Source organism: Camponotus floridanus, unplaced genomic scaffold, assembly GCF_003227725.1.
Source record: "Camponotus floridanus strain SB8 unplaced genomic scaffold, Cflo_v7.5 scaffold177, whole genome shotgun sequence".
NCBI classification, from domain to species: domain Eukaryota; kingdom Metazoa; phylum Arthropoda; class Insecta; order Hymenoptera; family Formicidae; genus Camponotus; species Camponotus floridanus.
Window position 1 is genome coordinate 30,484 of NW_020229300.1, and position 17,570 is coordinate 48,053.

Below are 17,570 nucleotides of genomic sequence, written 5' to 3' on the forward strand. Positions count from 1 at the left end.
CACACACACACACACACACACACACACACACACACACATATATATATATATATATATATATATATATATATATCATTTGTACATTAAATAGTACGAATTGGTAAAATATATCAAAAACTATTATTTTTTTGTATGTTCTAGTAAATGTTCTAGTAAATGTGTAACTTATTTGTATATGTTTTATATTTTCAGTAAAATAGATTATAACTAATTTATAAAAACTTAGTTACATCAATCTACAAAAGAGTCTTAGGAATATTTTATCAATCTATACTATCAAACTTAAACTGACATAAGAAGAAAATTAATTTACTTCAATATATTTCACAAAAACCTTATGTTATCTTGCTTTTAATATTATAATTTAATATATTATCGCACAATGAGAAACTAAGGGTTTTAATTTGTTATATTTCAAGAATTTTATATATTAGTTTATTTGATTGATAATAAAAACATATATAATAATAATAATAATAATAATAATAATGTAATATTAGCTGATAAATAACATATAACAGCTGATAAGTAACATATTATATATAATACATTTTGGCAATAAATATTTTTCTATTTGCATATATATGAGCTTTTATATATACATACATTCTATATACATATTTAGCGAAAAGTATGAACAAAATTTGTAGCAGTTTTCCAAAAAAATAATAGGACTAACAATAAATCTAAAAATTTGTTTTCAACAAATTTTGTTTTCAACAAATTAAAATAAATATGCATGCTGCATTTGTTATTTGCTATTGTTAAATCGTTAAGTTTATATTTAATATAAACTATTTTAGGAGGCCATAATATCAGATAAATATTATCATTACAATATTTTAATTTAGTAGATGCTTAAAGGACAATGATTTTGCGTTTAAAAAAAAAATGAAATATTTTGAATTTAAAAGAAATACATACATATAATAGAATAAATTGTTAGAAATTCCAAAAAATGGGAAGAATTATTAATATTTGAAACACTGATAATCAAATTATTATTAATACTTGAAACCCAGATAACCAAGCGTGATTAATCATTGAATAAACTGATGCACTAAATATATTGTTTTATATATATATATATATATATATATATATATATATATATATATATTGTTATATGTTTGTTGTACGTTTGTTAATATTGAAAGAGAACATTAAATGCAACAACATGAGTGATATTATATAAATATTCAGTTAATGCAATTTCAAAATGATTAGTACTATTATTATCCTATAAACTGATTTGTCTAGTTTCATCTAGAATATCATGATGACAATAACACAAATGTAATAACTTATTCATTGTTGCGCATATTTCTTCAAGCAATACAGTTTTTTAATCCTGACTCATAAAAATATAAAATTATTATATAGTTATGATAAAGAGACAGCATATAACTTTCAAACTTTAATTCGTAAAATTTGCTTGCTGCTATCCGATGTATTATATCTTACACTATCTATACCATATATTTTTAAGTTTTTTATATTAGAATATATAAAGCTTGCAAAACTCAGCTAATGATATTAGATATGTAATCTTTTTCTATCAGTTCAATTTTTAATGCAACCCCAATGCAAGCAATTTTAGAACTAATTGTTCGAAAATGAAGAATATCTAATAAGCCAAAATTATTGATTTTTATCGACTTAAGATATAAAGTAGAAATTTAATTTTCGTATAAATAAAATACTAAATTAAGTTATTAAAATTTAATTAATTATTCATTATTTATTTAATAATGCTATCAAAAAAACATCATAGAATAACGTTAAGATATTAGTTTTTTTATAACATTTAAAAATTGTTAATATATCGTTAATCATAAATGATAAATTGACATTTACGAGTTACTGTCAAATCTGTATGTGGATAGTAATCAATGTTAATATGCTGCCATCAATATGTTATTCTAGAATTAAAATTTACTTTGGTGAATTCAATCCAACAAACACAATGCTATCAAATCTAGTTTTTTCAAAATTAGCTGCTTCAACAATTATTGGCAACATGACAATAAATTCACAGACAATTGGCTATCTGGGTAATATCTGTATCTAATACCTGTACTGTAAATTAAAGAAAATATTATGCAACAATAAAAATTATTGTTTGAGTAAATCCAAAATTGTTTAGCATACAAAAAATTATTTTACAAAATTAGCTTATATCAAAACATTGAGAAAATTTATATGTATGTGTATATATATATATATATATATATATATATATATATATATATATATATATTTAGGATATATGGTATTCAACATGTGTCAGCATTTAAAATGTAACATCCAGAAATTACTGAGAGTCTAAATTCTGAATAAATGATATTTGAGATTGAATAATTGTTCCCTAACTTTGATTTTTAATAAACATTTAAAGTGTCTGATATAAGATGCATAGAAATTTTTGTAATTAACTTTGTAATAATTACATTATTATTTGATATTAATGCTATTATCTTTGTAAATATTTACAATTCAAAAGATTGAAACATATATAAATTAATTATATATAAACATATATAATTGAAACATGTATATATATATATATATATATATTTTAATATATATATATATATATTAAACAAATTAAATGTTGATTAAAAACCAAAATAAAAAAACAATTATTCAATTTCAAATATCATTTATCTAGACTTTCGGTAATTTCTGGATATATGTTAAATACTAACCATATACCATGGATTGAAAAAACATCTATGTAAATCTTAGATCATGAATCGAATTACTACAAGACTAATATTTAAAATGATATAAAATGACATAAACAACAAAAATGGTTTTAATGAGGTTGAAAAATTATTTGAAATATATTTTAACTGTATTTTCCTTTATTAAAAAATGTTTTCAATTTCAAACGATTTTATTTATAAATTGTTTTGATATGCGCAATATTGACATCATGAATATTTAATAAGCTTAACAACGCGTTTCATTACTTCACATTATCTCGGACCGTTGCGTTTAAATTTATTACAAGAAACTACTTATTTATGATATGATACCAATATTATCTTGTCACTTGTTTTTAAAAATAACTATAAACTTACTTTCGTATTTATTTATTATTTATTTATTTTATTGAAATCGTATCGCAATGACACATGTTTTAACCGTCATTTATTCTACTTCTTCATTAACTTGTCGCTTTTTAATTTGAAATTCTTGGTTTGTAAATCTTACTTCAGAGAATAATTCAAAGATCAAATTTGACTGATATATATTAACATAATCACCTAATCACTGATAATTTCTCTAAGTAATCTTGAACATAAACAATTCATAATTTTATTAATTTTGCAATTTTATATTTTTTGTTGTGAATGACTTGATAAAGAAGAGAGAAAAGAAACATATTTAAATTTCGACTTCCATTTAAATACAAGTATCTGTGACACGATAATATCCTATACATATACGCGTGATTAGCTTATTCTTATGCTCCATATGCGATTATGTGATATATTTTTCTCATTCAAATCATATTTCTTTTTTCATATAACATTTAACTTTGAAATTTATATATAGCCCAAGAAGCACAAGTCTCAAAAGCGTATCACAAATGTATTAGTTCTTGTTAAATTATTATTAAACGCTAAAAAAAACGTAAATTTATTTTTTTTATACTTCTTTGAAGCACAAAATATTTATTAAGGCATATTAAATTAATGATTTATTTATCATATATATCAATATTAGATTATTGATTTGATGAGCTAAAAAATTCAGAATGCATACTTAAGATGATTAAGGGGAATGCTTGATTTTAGTATATATTTAATTCGAATTTTCCCTTTTTTTATTACTTCACTTTTTCTCATATCCATTCGTAAAAAATATCAAAATATTCCTAATTATAAAATTTAAATAATTAAAATTAAATAATATCTCAAATATATAAAAAGATTCAAAAATTTATTGAAATTTTTTCTAAACAATCTATAATTAATAATAAAACTCAAGATAGAATTCTATTTTTAATTTTATGTGTTACGTATTTTAATATATGTATATAAGTTTTCAATATAATATTATAATGATATATTTTAATTTATATATATATTATATGTTCAAATATTTATGATACATAAATTTTATTAATATTTCACAAATTGTCTTGAGTTGTGCAAATTATTAATCATGTAAGGAAGTCTTTTTTTCAACATAAAATTGTACAAAAGGGGAAAAAAAAAAATATATATATATATATATATATATATATATATATATATATATATATAAAACTTATGTTATAAAATATAACTTTATATCTCATGTTACAAAAATATAACTATCAATTTATGTTCGTCAATTGGAAAAATCGTTATATTTTCACTAAAATAGTAACTTTTGGCACATTTAACCGTTATTTTCTCAAAATTTTGATATAATAGATAAATTTATCCGATAAAACTTATTTGTAGAATTTTGAGAACTACTTTTCTCTTGAAATAATTGTTTTATATAATTTGTTGAATAATATTTTCTCTAAATATTAATTCGGTGTAAATATTGCCGTCTTAATAATTTTCTTTAGCTGTTGTAGCGTCTAATATAAAATTTTCTTTATTATTATTATTAATGTATTTTCTTTAAATTTTAGATTTTTCATCCCACTTAAAGGGCAAAAAATTTAATTTTTCCTTTTTTAATTTTTTATTGTTTCTTTATTAAAGACAGATGATAATAATTTTTTTAAAGCTTTAATTTGTATGAGCATTTCAAATGTAATACACTATTTCATACAAAAAAGGCTTATTTTTACTTGTTTACTTGGGTAACTTTTTAAATTGCTGTTCAAGTTACTGGTTTCAGGAATGTATTATAGATTAAGACAATTTAATTCATTTTTTTATTTGTAAACTTATATTCTCACTGTCTGTCTTTATCAGTCTTATCCTCATTATCTTATTGCTATCGATGTAACTTGATGCATGTTACTTTTTATCTTTATAGAGGTTGCTCATTCAATCGCAAGATATAAGGTTCTTCTCTTCTTTCTCTTTTAATTCCAAACAAATGTGAGATGTGTAGAAAAAGCATTAAATAATTCAATAACAATGCATATTTTGTCGCTGAACAAAATCAGAACGTTAAACCTGAATGTACTGTCCATCATCAGTATCACCTCCATTGTTAATTTGTTCCAAGGAAAGATTCAGATCTATTTTTTTGTAATGGACGCTCATCATATTTTTATCCTTTATTTTTTCATAACCATCTGTGTTTGCATCCGACAAAAAGTTGTTCACCTGTTCATAGGGCGGTTCCTCATTTTGTGTAACACTCATATATCTTACGCTCTCGTAATTTGGATCGCCATGACTCACGGACTCGTAATTCGGATCTGTGTCGCTATCACCAGGTTGGCAGACGGAGGCATAATTCGGTTCAAGTGTATGATGCGGCATACTTTCGTAATTTGGTTCCGAGTCAGTGTCCTGATCTAACTCGTCCCGCCGTCGTAAACGCACCTTCTCATAGCCAGGATCTTCGCTACTGGCATTGCTCACTTGTCTATGTTTAAATGACATCGAATATGTGTCCGTACTGTTTCTTGCCAATATTGAGGTGTTTTGAAAATCGACCTCTCGCGAGCATTGTGGACGTAACATGTTATAATTTAAATCGGACATGTGCGTGTCGTCTCTCGTGATAGAATTTCTCTTACCATTGTTAGAATTAACGGTCTCGTATTCATGATCAATCTTTAAATGAGCCGCATCCATGTCGACTTTAGGTTTTAAAACATTACTGTCATTCTCAACTTTAAAGTTACTCATGTTACTGCTTGCAACAGAGTAATACGCGAGATCAGGTTCCTTTTTTTGTATTTCCACAGATTCATGGCTGCACCACGATGCTCGACTAATCTCAAGACTTAATTTTTTGCAAGTACTTGCTTCAGAATGTAGAACGTTATTAGAGTTTGACTGAGTATCGTTTTGCTGTTCCTCTATCTCTTTTCTTTTCTTCATTACTTTTGCGTACATGTCTTCAAGCGACTTACCTACTGATAGCGATGATCTTAATTTGTCATCACCTTTACTTTTTTTGTCAACGATCGCATATCCCTCCACGGTTGCTTCAGGTGGTGGTGGTAGAGGAGAATTTGCTTGACGTTTCTCGGGTTTGGGAGATCCGGGATTAATAATGGAACTATTGGCACTCGACGATGATGCTGCAAAAGAAAAAAGTAATTGTATTTTATTATTTGATAACAGAAGAATTTTTTTATTTAATAATTGATACTTAAAATTAATATGAACTAATATTAATTGATATAATATTACAATATTACAAAATTTATTACCTTGCCTGGAATGAGCATGTGCAACATAACGTAAACTATCGACACTTGGCGGTTGTGGCGCAGGATACGTCTCGTCTGTGCGCAAAAAAGGCTGACAAAATATCGTTTGTTCGTGTTGTGGATGTCTATCGATTTCTGACGACATCATCGGTTGAATTTGTGCATATGTTTCACTGCCACTAGTATAAACTTTATCTTGCTCATCTATCGCGGCATACATTTCATCTATGGAATAGTCAGATTGATTTTTTTTTATGTATTACGTTATAATATATCAGAACTCTATAGTTTATTTACCAGAATCATCAGAAACAGTGGTATAATGAGAATCAATAATTGGTCTACTAGATTGATTTTCTCTATAAGCTGCTTTTGTCTGGGCAATTATATTAGCTAATGGTTCCCTTACGCTTATGCTTGTGTATCCTTCTATAAAAAACAAAAAAAAGGTAGTCTGAAAACTATTATTAAAAAATAAAAAATTGTGATGGGAGGAAAAGATAAGATCTATTTACTCGAATCTTGAGAGTCTCCACTAAAATTTTGTTGCAGATTATTATGTTGAGACTGTGACGAGTGCGGTAGTAACATTAAAAGTGGTGGCGTCATATAAGGTAAGTCTTGATTAGCCTGTATACTACCAGAGATGGCATTAGCGGCTTGAATATCAGAGTGTAATTCAGAGTTAAGAAGCGAATTGTGTGAGGATGATCGGCGAGTTCGCGGAGGCGCAATCGGATTTCCGCTCAATTGATTTATGGATGTTGATGGATTTTCAATATTCGTGACTTGATTAAAGTTAGTTCTGCAAAACAAAAAAAATATGTGTATATATATATTTTCTTTGCAAAAAATAAAATGTACAGATATGATAAATGGATAATACCTATTTACTTGATTAACTTCAGTCTTTTGAAAGTTTTGAAGTTGTGCATAAGGATGTTCAACTAAAATAAATATCAAAATGTTATTAAGTAATTGATAAACACAAGAAAAATTTTAATAATTTCCTTACTATTATCAGAGTTTGGAGATGCAAATCTTGCATATTGATGAGATGTATCTTGTACTGTCAAACAACTTTGCTGAATAATTTCTGGTGTTTCCCTTTCAGGTATTTGTTCTTGTACTAAAAGATAAAAGTTAAAAAAAATAACAATAATAAATTGTATAATAGAATTTTATTTCAATTTTAATATTCTTTTTCTTCAGCATTTAATCGAAAGGCGATATTACCTGCATCCTGAACTGTAGCATATAATTCTGAGTGGTCTCCCATAGTCTCAGTAGTCTCATATATATCTTGTGGTATAGAATCCACCATATCATCATGTTCTTTGCTTTTATCTTTTGGAATATCTGGAAGACTTCTGTTGGCACCTATTGTAGTTCTACATAAAAATATTTTAATAAAAATAAAAGAATAACACACACATAATATATTTTAACACAAAATATATTTTAAAAATTAAATCTTAAAAATATCTCTTAAAATATCTTAGAAACTCATTATATATTTACAAGACAATACAGTATTAATTAATATAAAACAAAATTATTATAAAAATCTTTAATTTTTTTGTTACGATAAAAATTATTTGGAAAATTGTAAAATAAACTGATCAAAAATATATTTGCTAGAAGACTATATCAAACATCATGCCTAGTATTTTTTGAGTTAAAAACCTTTTTGCGCCATCACTGATATCTTGAGTAACAGCATGGGATATATCCAATATTGGAATTCTGTTGAAAGCATCTGTTTCGGAATTATTCAGTGTTACCATACCAGCAAGTCCCAGAAATTCGTTCCTATAATGATTGTAGTTGTGTAACAAATGTCAAATTGTGAATTGATTGTATCATATATACATATATATAAAGATCTAGAAAAAATCTTAAAAAATTTAATATTTATAGAAACCAAATATTTATAAATAAATGATTGATATACAATGTACTAAAAAATATACTAAAATTTATAGATTATTATAAACACAAATAATTTTAATGTATGCACACACATATATATATATATATATATATATATATATATATATATAGAATTAAAAAATACTACCATTAATAAAGAGCATTCTATGTATTATATGGTATCCAATTGTTATTGATAAAAATGTGCAATTAATTATTTATAAATTATATTACAAATCTTAAATCTATCATAATAAATCAAATTAATAATTTTTTTAACATGTCACACATACACACACACACACACACACACACACACACACAATATATACATACATATATATATACATGTATCAAATTAATAATCTCTAGCATCCTTACTTGTTTTCATTCCGTCGACAGCTGCAGATACAAGCGGCGATCAAGCCAAGAAATGACAATAGGGCGCCGACCGATACAACCCAATAACACCAAGCATCCTTCTCCTCGAAAAAAGAGTATATCATATTATATTCTTCTTGTTGATTATGTTCTCGTATCCTAAAATACTCGGAATCGGAAACACTGTCAGTCCATTGCGCGTGAGATAACCTTAATGCAACGTGGAACACACCCAGAAGCGCTGATAGCATCCACACCACTTATTGCATTGATTTGATTTAATTTACGTATAATAACGTTTGTCGCTCGCATGACCGATACGAAGATTTTTCAGTTGCACTTTACGAGGCCTTTGTTAAAGCTTTCTTCTTTAAAACTTATAATAGTATAGTGTAAAAAGAATATATTCACAAACGCACTAAGCCTATTATGAGCTATTCAAAATGCAATTTGATACTCGTATGATGTTATCATTGCATATCTCGCCTAAACATTTTCGATAAACAGCTAATTTTTTTTTATTGTCAAACGGCTAATTGAATAGTTCGTTTTATCCGTTGAGTTCATTTTATTACTATCTTTTCTAACTTTTTATAGAAACCTCGAATCAAGAAACAGCACTAATTATGTAGTTGCGAGTTTAATTCGCATACCCGTGTTAAGTCGGGAGCGCAGACTTTTGCATAAGCATAAAGGCACATTCACACCTTGGCAGAAAGCCAATCAGAACTCGCGCTGGTAATAAGCAGTGGGTGCTTTCCATTTAACGACACAAGTCGACACAAACGTCATTCTATCTTTTTTCAATGAATAACAATAAACAAAGATAGAGTGATACTTGTGTCGATTTGTGTCGCTAAATGGAAAGCACCCAGTGTGTAAAGGCCGCAGCACACACTTTTGCATAAGCGCATAACCATAAGCATAAAAAAATTGATTGGTTCATTTTCTTATGCATATACTTGGGGATCAATCAATTTCCTTATGCTTCTGGTTATGCGCTTATGCAAAAGTGTATGCTGCGGCCTTTAACTTTAAGTATATGCATAAGAAAATGAACCAATCAATTTTCTTATGCTTATGGTTATGCGCTTATGCAAAAGTGTGTGCTGCGGCCTAAGCAGTACATTAAGCGTCGTCTACAATGAGATTTTAAGCCAGACCATTGGTCGTATTAAGTCCATTATTTCAAAAATAATCAACCATGATTGGTCAATTTGCCTACGACTTACGACTTGCGACGTTACGATACGACTAATGTAGATCCGGCTTAAGACGCCATTTTTCTTCTCAGCAATGTAGCTCTGCGGCAATAAAGAACAGACCTTATCGATGCGACATTCAGCTTAAACGTTTATCATGTGTGTTTTTCGTTTGTGTAATAATTTATTGTATCTAATTTTTGTATACTGGTCAAATCTCAAGTATTTAATCATAAACTCATAGAACATTTGACAGTTGGTGCTTGACAATTTAAAATTAAATCCTATCTTGGCTAACAGGTGCCAATTCAAATTGTAAATGTAACAGTAATAATAATTGTATTAATTATGGATCCATCAAAAGAAGAGATCCAAATTGAGTCAGCATTGATCGAAAGTCTGTCAGCAGAACAATATTCGAGATGCGAATCGCCAAAACGTGGCACGACACTTTCCACAAGCACCAGTAGTTTCGAAGCGCTCGATCCGCACGATCCGAACCTAAGTCGTTTAGCGAACACAATGTTCGAAAAGACAGGAGAATATCTGCAAGAGGAGCTCACTTCTACCCATGCAGACTATCAATTGTTGGAACGCTTAAACAAAGAAACTATTGCCAAATACACAGAACTGAAGATTATTTCGTCAAATATTGTACAGTCATTGGATTCTCTGAATGAGAAATATCAAAAGTTACAGCCAATTCTTGATAATATCAATCAGATTGATGATAGCGTCAGTAAGCTGGAGCAAGCTGCATATAAACTTGCAGCATACTCTAAACGGCTTGAAGCCAAATTCAAGGATCTTGAAAAAGATACAAGAAACAAATAAAATTATACAATTATAAAGATATAAACCTTTGTCTATATCTACCTGTATGTAATATTTATAATGTCAGAAATATCAATTATTATTACCATATAATGAATAATTATATAGGGAATATGGCAGGTCTCCCAAGAAGCAAATATATAAATGGAGACACAATGTCATGCTACTGACAAATAGAGAACTATGTTACAGAATCATGTTATTTATATTACATTTATTAATATACAAGATTATAAATACATTTTATGGAAATTCTATAAAATTGCAATATTGTGTATTCATTTGCATTATATAATGTATAAATTTTATAAATAACTCGATTTGATTAGGAATTATGTATTTAGCTTGTAAACTTGATCTTTTTTTTTGTAACATGTTACAATGTATACATGATACCCGGATAATAATAGTATAAATGTATGTTATTAAATTAAGAATAAATATTATCAAATTAAAAAAAGAATATGTACTTATAAATACATACTTAATTAATATAAGATACAATATTAATCATAAGATATAGCAATGAGAGCTAGTGATATAATTCATATTTGTTTCTAGTGTTATTAATAATTGCATGGAAATAATATATATGTATACGTATATGTGTGCATGGAAAATATGTGAGAAAGTCTGTGAATAATAATAATAAATTACATATTAGTATATTATCAGCATTTTGTTATGTCTCTGTGATACATAAATATTTCAATATTACATTAAACATAAATTATCAAATACAGTACACAAATTAAATATTTAGAATATATAATTGTAAAACTTTAAGATTACATTGTCTTATAATATTAAAATGTCTATGTCATGAATAAGAATTCAATAAGCTTTATTATTATGCTCCAATATGAGCTTTTAAAGTATAGAGTTATGGCTATAATACAACTGCATTGTTTTTGTAATTTATTGATAGAGACGATATAATGCAAATAATGTTTAACAATCTAAGAAATTGCCAGCCATTAATAATTCTAAAGCGATTTCAGGTGCAATCGGAAATTCTGGTATTTCTGTACTGCTATTTGTATAGCGCACTTTATAAGTAAAATACATGCAAACTTTTTGTAATACATGAGACCTAGAAATAAAAAATATATATATATATGTACATACATATGTACACACACACACACACACATATATATATATATATATTTCAATAATTCCATTACACTCATATCAATAAAAAAAAAAAAAAAAAAAACATTTTATATTATTGAAATATAAAAATGAAGAACTTGTATATCTGCTATATTTTACACTTACGGAATTTCTCGAAAGTTAACTTCATTAGCTTCATTCTCTGCAAACTGTCCAGGACCACTTAACATTGCTTTGATGGTACCGCTTGTTAATGCATGTTCTCTTTTAACAATAAATTCATGTCCATCACTACTGACTAATTTCACATACATTGCATTTGGTCCTTCACAACCTCCATAAATAGGTCCACTTTCTTGCTAAAAGTTTCAAAAGATCAATTATGACACTTGTGTATACATCTCAATTTCTGCTATATGGTAGAGGATTACATAATATAAATTTAAAACAATATAGAAATATGAACAGCAGGAAAAAGAACAGGAATGATATCTAAGCAGCAAAATTTTAATTTGGAGAAATAGGTACCACATGCAGGTCTTTAGATGATCTGCCCTCTTCTTCTTCGGTTTTATCGACACTTGCTTCTCCATTGGACTTGATCCAAAGAAATTATTATCAATTAATTAATATTTTAGTTTACTATAAGTTTTCAGCTTTCCAGAAAGGAACGAATAAAATCTCAACATATAAAGCAACCCAATATATATACATTTTTATTACGGAAAAGTATCATTGTACACTCCAGTCACCATACAAAGTAGCATTACACATGCAAATAAAATTGTTTTATATATACCTTTTCAGCTTGCATATTCACATCGGTTGACATGATTGCTGTTGTGTGCAAATTTTTCTAAAACAAGAAAGATATGAATATATATGTATAAAATACATTATTCACATATTATAAATATATAAGATAAATTATATATAACATAGATATGATTAAAATGAAGTCTAGTTTATAAAGATGCAAGGAATATTGAATTATTAAAAAATATGCATAATTAGCGATATTAAGTAAAACATCCTGTATAAATAAATGGCAAATTTTCATTAATATCTTTTAATAGCAATAGATTAAGTTATATTATTAAAACACATGTTACAGAATGCTTTACAAAATACAAAAATTAATATTTCCCATTATTCCAAAATTATTTTACACTTTTAAGCACAATGATATTGTTTTTACTCAACACTAATTAAATAATAGTTTGCTCTATATATATATATATATATAGCAAACTATTATTATATATATTCAACACTAATTAAATAATAGTTTGCTATATATGTATATATGTATATATGTATATATATATATATATATATATATATATATATATATTAAATATAGTTTTGCTATGTTATATTATCGTTACGAGCATTATAGTTGCATTTGTACTGTAAATGTTATATGATCATAATGCTGACTGGTTGATTCATAAAAGTATAGTTAGAAATTATATATTATATACGAAATTGTAAATAACTTTGTGCATCTCACATGCAATAAAGATTCCTCTTTTTATGTATATATATATATATTTTTTTTTTCTTTTTTCGTCTTAGATATTACAGGAACGCAATTGAACGCAATAACAACGTCTCGATTAGTAAGAGCGATACAGAATACAGAATTGCTCAGAGACGGGTAAATTTCAAGTTGATTTTGGAGACCTCGCGCGGTGATAGTACAAAACTTCGACTTTAAGCCCGCATTACACCATGGGTGTAAATGGTGGGAACGTTCCCCGTTTGACCACAGCCAATTATATCGACCTGTGCCTAGGGTAACCAGCAACGATTAACCAATCAGAGAGTCCTATTTTGAATTGGTCAATTGGCGACGTGGTCAATCGGGTGCCACCCGTAAATGATGCATTCTAGAGACCATCTAGGGCCGGTATTCATAGTCCGATCTTATATTTGAGATCGTCTTAAGTTCGAGCTCGAAACGCTACGCAGCTATTTCATTGGTTAAATGAGGTCTTAAGTCAACCTCGGATCAGACTTAAGACAATCTTAAATATAAGTTCGGACTATGAATACTGGCCTAGGGCTGGTATTCATAGTCCGATCTTACATTTAAGATCATCTTAAGCTTTCATTCCACCAATCAATAGCTGCATTGTAGCTATTTGATTGGTTGAATAAGTTCTTAAGATGATCTTAAATGTAAGACCGGACTATGAATACCGGCCTAGGGTCTCTAGTGCATTCGTTTACACAGCGGCATCTGCTAATCACGTGACGTAATTTATCGAACAAACATCTACATGAATGACTGCTCGGGGCTACGATCGAGCAGATGCTCTGAATGCTTTAAAACATATTGATTGCAATCAGGTTAAAAGAAATTTTTGTCTTAATTGGTCATCAAACACTTCAAAGCATCTAAAGCGTCTTCCCAACCGTAGCCCGGATGTATTTACCAATAGAAAGACGATTGTAATCAGCAGAATCTATACGTGAAAGACTTTTTCATTAGCATATGCCTCAAGGAAAGATAAAGTCATGGACTTTAAATATAAATATTTCTGAAATTGTTTATTTTTTTATTTGATATGCAAGTCACACAAGTGTCACTTTCCTTTACTCCATTCTTTTTTTTTCATTTTTCGTATATGACGGGTGATTGGATTATTAAATTAAAATCTACAAAAACTAATATTATAATTATTTATATATTAATACATATTTAAAAATATATCTCACATTTGATACATATATATATATACAGGGTGTCCCAGTTATCTTCCGTCATCTTTCAAAGACAGATTCCTGAGATCATCTGCAGACAATTTTTCCTCAACGAAAATGTCGAGGCACTAATAATTTTCGAATTATAAGTGATTGTAAATAAAGAGTTTTTCGTAAACTGAGTTTTGTAGAAATAAAATATTAACAAAACCACATTCTTTGATTAATTTTAAATAGAGTTTACTTGAGTTTACTAGTTGAGTTTTAATTTAAGACTTAGAAAAGATATATGATGACAAAAATCGGGAACATGCAAAAAATGAAAATGGCCTTCTTTGACATTTTTGCCGAGGAAAAATCGTCTTCAAATGATCCCAGGAATCTGTCTTTGAAAGATGACGGAAGATAACTGGGACACTCTGTGTGTGTGTGTGTATGTATATATATATATATATATATATATATATATATATATATATATTTGTCTACATATGTCTAGTTACATACAGATATCTATTTTAAGAATGAAAAAATCACTTTCACATTATATTATCTTGTGTACTTATCATCTGTTATTAACAAAATTTTGTTGACACACAGCATTTTTATAAATTATACTATTCGATAAAGTTTGATTGTACAGCATGTGCCAAGGATATACAAGAGGAAATAATTATTTGTCTATATTACAAACGTAAGAAAAGATTAAATTTTCCTAAAATCCATGTATGTCTAAAAACACAACTAAATAATTATAAATTACTATAATGTTTATTTATTGCTACATTTTCCTCATGTTGGAAAGTATACGTTGTATATGTATGTACATTATATATATATATATATATATATATATATATATATATATATATATGCATTTACTGTATAGCAATTACATTATTGAATAAAGGTTTCTTTAGGTGATTTTATAAATTTCTTGCATTTCTCCGCGAATAACATCTCTTTCTGAAACAATAAATAATAATTATGACTTTCTTTTCTCTGTCAATATTAAAATTATAAAGTCTACTTTTGCCAATATCGATTAATCTCAATCTAATTAGAGTTGTTATAATCTAATCAATTAATACTGACAAGACTTGGCATAGAAGAAATTGCATTAAGAAATTAAATTGCAACAATTGCAAAAAAATTACCTTGAGCAACTCCTTATCGGGTATCCTAGGATATGGCCCAAATGGATCTTTCTTACCATTATCAAAGTCTGTCGCGAGCATTACATTTAAATGTATAAATAGCAGCACAAATGTAATACCACAAAAATTTTGCAAGGCCATTATTAAACAGACTCAACAAATCACGAGTTAACTAAAATATTTTGTTCAATCGAGACAACAGAATAAAATGTTGCATCAAGATACAGTGATACCAATATATTTTTAGTTCGCAATGGCGTTTTCGAATGGTACGAGTTAGTCGTTCCGAGGTTACTAAACGTCATTCACCAATCACAGCCAATTGTAGTGGTTACATTCTTCAGAAGAATGGCTGTGATTGATCAATAATGTTTAGAAATCTACCTATCGAAGGGATTGGAAGCTTTTCAGCAACGACACAGAGCGACACAGAATATCATTCTATTTTTATTGTTTACTTACGATATTGAAAGAAGATAGAATGATATTGTGTCGCTCTGTGTTGTCGTTGCTGGAAAGCTCCCATTAACTCGTACCATTCGAAAACACCATAATTCGGAACGCACCATGAATATCGATTAATAATCATAAGCATAAGGAAATTGATTGGTCCACAAGCATAAAAAAATTAACCAATCAATTTTCTTATACTTATGGTTATGCGCTTATGCAAAAGTTTTGTTCTCCTAGCTTTATGAATCCCGGCTGTAACTATCTTTGCATTAGTCCCGATTTACAATAGGTAATTTAAATCCTAAGCCTTAAGAAATTGACCAATCACAGTCGAGTATTCTCTTCATACTTGATTGTGATTGGTCAATCTCTTAAGGCTTGAGGTTTAAATTGCCTATTATAGATCGGGACTTAAGGCTATAGCACACACTTTCCATAAGACACAACAGTAAGGTTTCGACCAATCGCGTTACTTAATTTGGTTACGGACGGCCAAATTGAGCAACGCGATTGATCGAATCCTTACTGTTATGTCTTATATAGAAAGTGTATGCTATAGCCTTTAGAGCGCATTCATAACTTGGCAGGAAAGCAGAAAAGCAGAAACCAATCAGAACTCGCGCTGATAGTTACAATTTCTACTTTTTGCCTTTCTAAAGGCCTTTGCATTCTTTTATCGTAGAAAGAATACTCGACTATGATTTATCAGTTTTCTTACGACCTTATGGTTACAACTAAAATTTTTGTACGTGGGCGTTGTTCCAAAAAATTCACTGCCAGTGCTGAAAATCTATAGTTCACGTTACGTATATTATATATTTTCAGCGCTGGCAGCGAATTTTGGAACATAGGCGTGGTACAAAGGCCTTAAAGTATTATTTAAATACTGCTCATTATCAACGCGAGTTTTGGAAATCGATCATGAATATTTTTTACGAGTCCACGCTAAGGAAAAAGATTTATGATCGATTCCTAGATTTCTGCTTTTCTGCCAAAGTGTGAATATGCCCTTAGAGGAAATTTAAGGCCCGGTTGCACCAACGTTATTTTAGCTTTAGACCGAGTCTACAATAAACAATTTAAGCTAGTTCGAAAAGAATACTAGACTGTGATTGGTCAATTTCTTAAGGCTTAGGGCTTAAATTATCTATTGTAGACCCGGCCTTAAGCGAAACTTAAATATATGTCTGTCTTTATTTATTTAGAAAGAAAGATAAAGATAGATATATATTTAAATCTCGCTTAAAGGTAAAATAACGTTGATGCAATCGGGCCTAAATGATTTCGCAGCTAGTCAAATTTCGTGTAAACGCGCCATTACGGCAAACAGCTGCAAGCAAACTTCTCTCCGATGCCGACAGGTGGCGACAAAAGTATGCAGCGTGAAACAGTAAGAGCGGATTGGCAGTCGATTGTTGGCCGTCACCGCGCGAAGAC

At 28.4% G+C, this 17,570-nt stretch overlaps 3 protein-coding genes and 1 long non-coding RNA gene across 9 annotated transcripts; 1 reads left to right on the plus strand and 3 right to left on the minus strand.

The window, feature by feature from the left end:
• Window positions 1-4,723: 4,723 nt before the first annotated feature.
• Window positions 4,724-9,300, minus strand: LOC105250643. 2 transcript variants are annotated; one of them, XM_011256870.3, is made up of 9 exons: window positions 8,663-9,300; window positions 8,036-8,161; window positions 7,586-7,740; window positions 7,365-7,478; window positions 7,236-7,296; window positions 6,865-7,154; window positions 6,647-6,778; window positions 6,350-6,574; window positions 5,130-6,217 (listed from the first exon to the last, which is right to left on the minus strand). In XM_011256870.3, the coding sequence occupies exons 1-9, from the start codon at window positions 8,911-8,913 to the stop codon at window positions 5,130-5,132; spliced, it is 2,442 nt and encodes an 813-aa protein (XP_011255172.1). In that variant the 5' UTR covers window positions 8,914-9,300. The 2 variants fall into 2 exon arrangements, with proteins under 2 accessions (XP_025263233.1, XP_011255172.1); XM_025407448.1 differs by having other exon boundaries at window positions 4,724-6,217; window positions 6,865-7,296.
• Window positions 9,301-9,954: 654 nt separating this feature from the next.
• On the plus strand, window positions 9,955-10,923 carry LOC105250387 (biogenesis of lysosome-related organelles complex-1 subunit 2). The gene has a single exon (XM_011256486.3). The coding sequence runs from the start codon at window positions 10,213-10,215 to the stop codon at window positions 10,696-10,698; it is 486 nt and encodes a 161-aa protein (XP_011254788.1). The 5' UTR covers window positions 9,955-10,212; the 3' UTR covers window positions 10,699-10,923.
• Window positions 10,924-11,525: 602 nt separating this feature from the next.
• On the minus strand, window positions 11,526-13,474 carry LOC105250256 (elongin-C). 5 transcript variants are annotated; one of them, XM_011256291.3, is made up of 5 exons: window positions 13,328-13,473; window positions 12,614-12,670; window positions 12,343-12,411; window positions 11,980-12,173; window positions 11,526-11,791 (listed from the first exon to the last, which is right to left on the minus strand). In XM_011256291.3, the coding sequence occupies exons 2-5, from the start codon at window positions 12,644-12,646 to the stop codon at window positions 11,650-11,652; spliced, it is 438 nt and encodes a 145-aa protein (XP_011254593.1). In that variant the 5' UTR covers window positions 12,647-12,670; window positions 13,328-13,473; the 3' UTR covers window positions 11,526-11,649. The 5 variants fall into 5 exon arrangements, with proteins under 5 accessions (XP_011254593.1, XP_019882720.1, XP_025263229.1 ...); XM_020027161.1 differs by lacking the exon at window positions 13,328-13,473 and adding an exon at window positions 13,203-13,223; XM_025407444.1 differs by lacking the exon at window positions 13,328-13,473 and adding an exon at window positions 12,984-13,002.
• Window positions 13,475-15,419: 1,945 nt separating this feature from the next.
• LOC112637536 lies at window positions 15,420-15,864 on the minus strand. Its single transcript, XR_003122594.1, has 2 exons — window positions 15,681-15,864; window positions 15,420-15,489 (listed from the first exon to the last, which is right to left on the minus strand). It is a non-coding gene; the product is annotated as an uncharacterized LOC112637536 (long non-coding RNA).
• Between the last annotated feature and the right edge of the window lie 1,706 nt (window positions 15,865-17,570).

Bases quoted from the DNA above. Each gene is read 5' to 3' on its own strand.
- LOC105250643 (XM_025407448.1), bottom strand. From the start codon at position 8,913: ATGCTATCAGCGCTTCTGGGTGTGTTCCACGTTGCATTAAGGTTATCT. The intron at 8,162-8,662 runs GTAAGGATGCTA...CAATCATTATAG, and splicing joins TGTCGACGGAATGAAAACAA to GAACGAATTTCTGGGACTTG. The intron at 7,479-7,585 runs GTAATATCGCCT...TTTATCTTTTAG, and splicing joins TGCTACAGTTCAGGATGCAG to TACAAGAACAAATACCTGAA.
- LOC105250387 (XM_011256486.3), top strand. From the start codon at position 10,213: ATGGATCCATCAAAAGAAGAGATCCAAATTGAGTCAGCATTGATCGAA.
- LOC105250256 (XM_020027161.1), bottom strand. The intron at 12,412-12,613 runs GTATATATAAAA...CTTTGGATCAAG, and splicing joins TGAATATGCAAGCTGAAAAG to TCCAATGGAGAAGCAAGTGT. The intron at 11,792-11,979 runs GTAAGTGTAAAA...TTTTATTTCTAG, and splicing joins GTTAACTTTCGAGAAATTCC to GTCTCATGTATTACAAAAAG.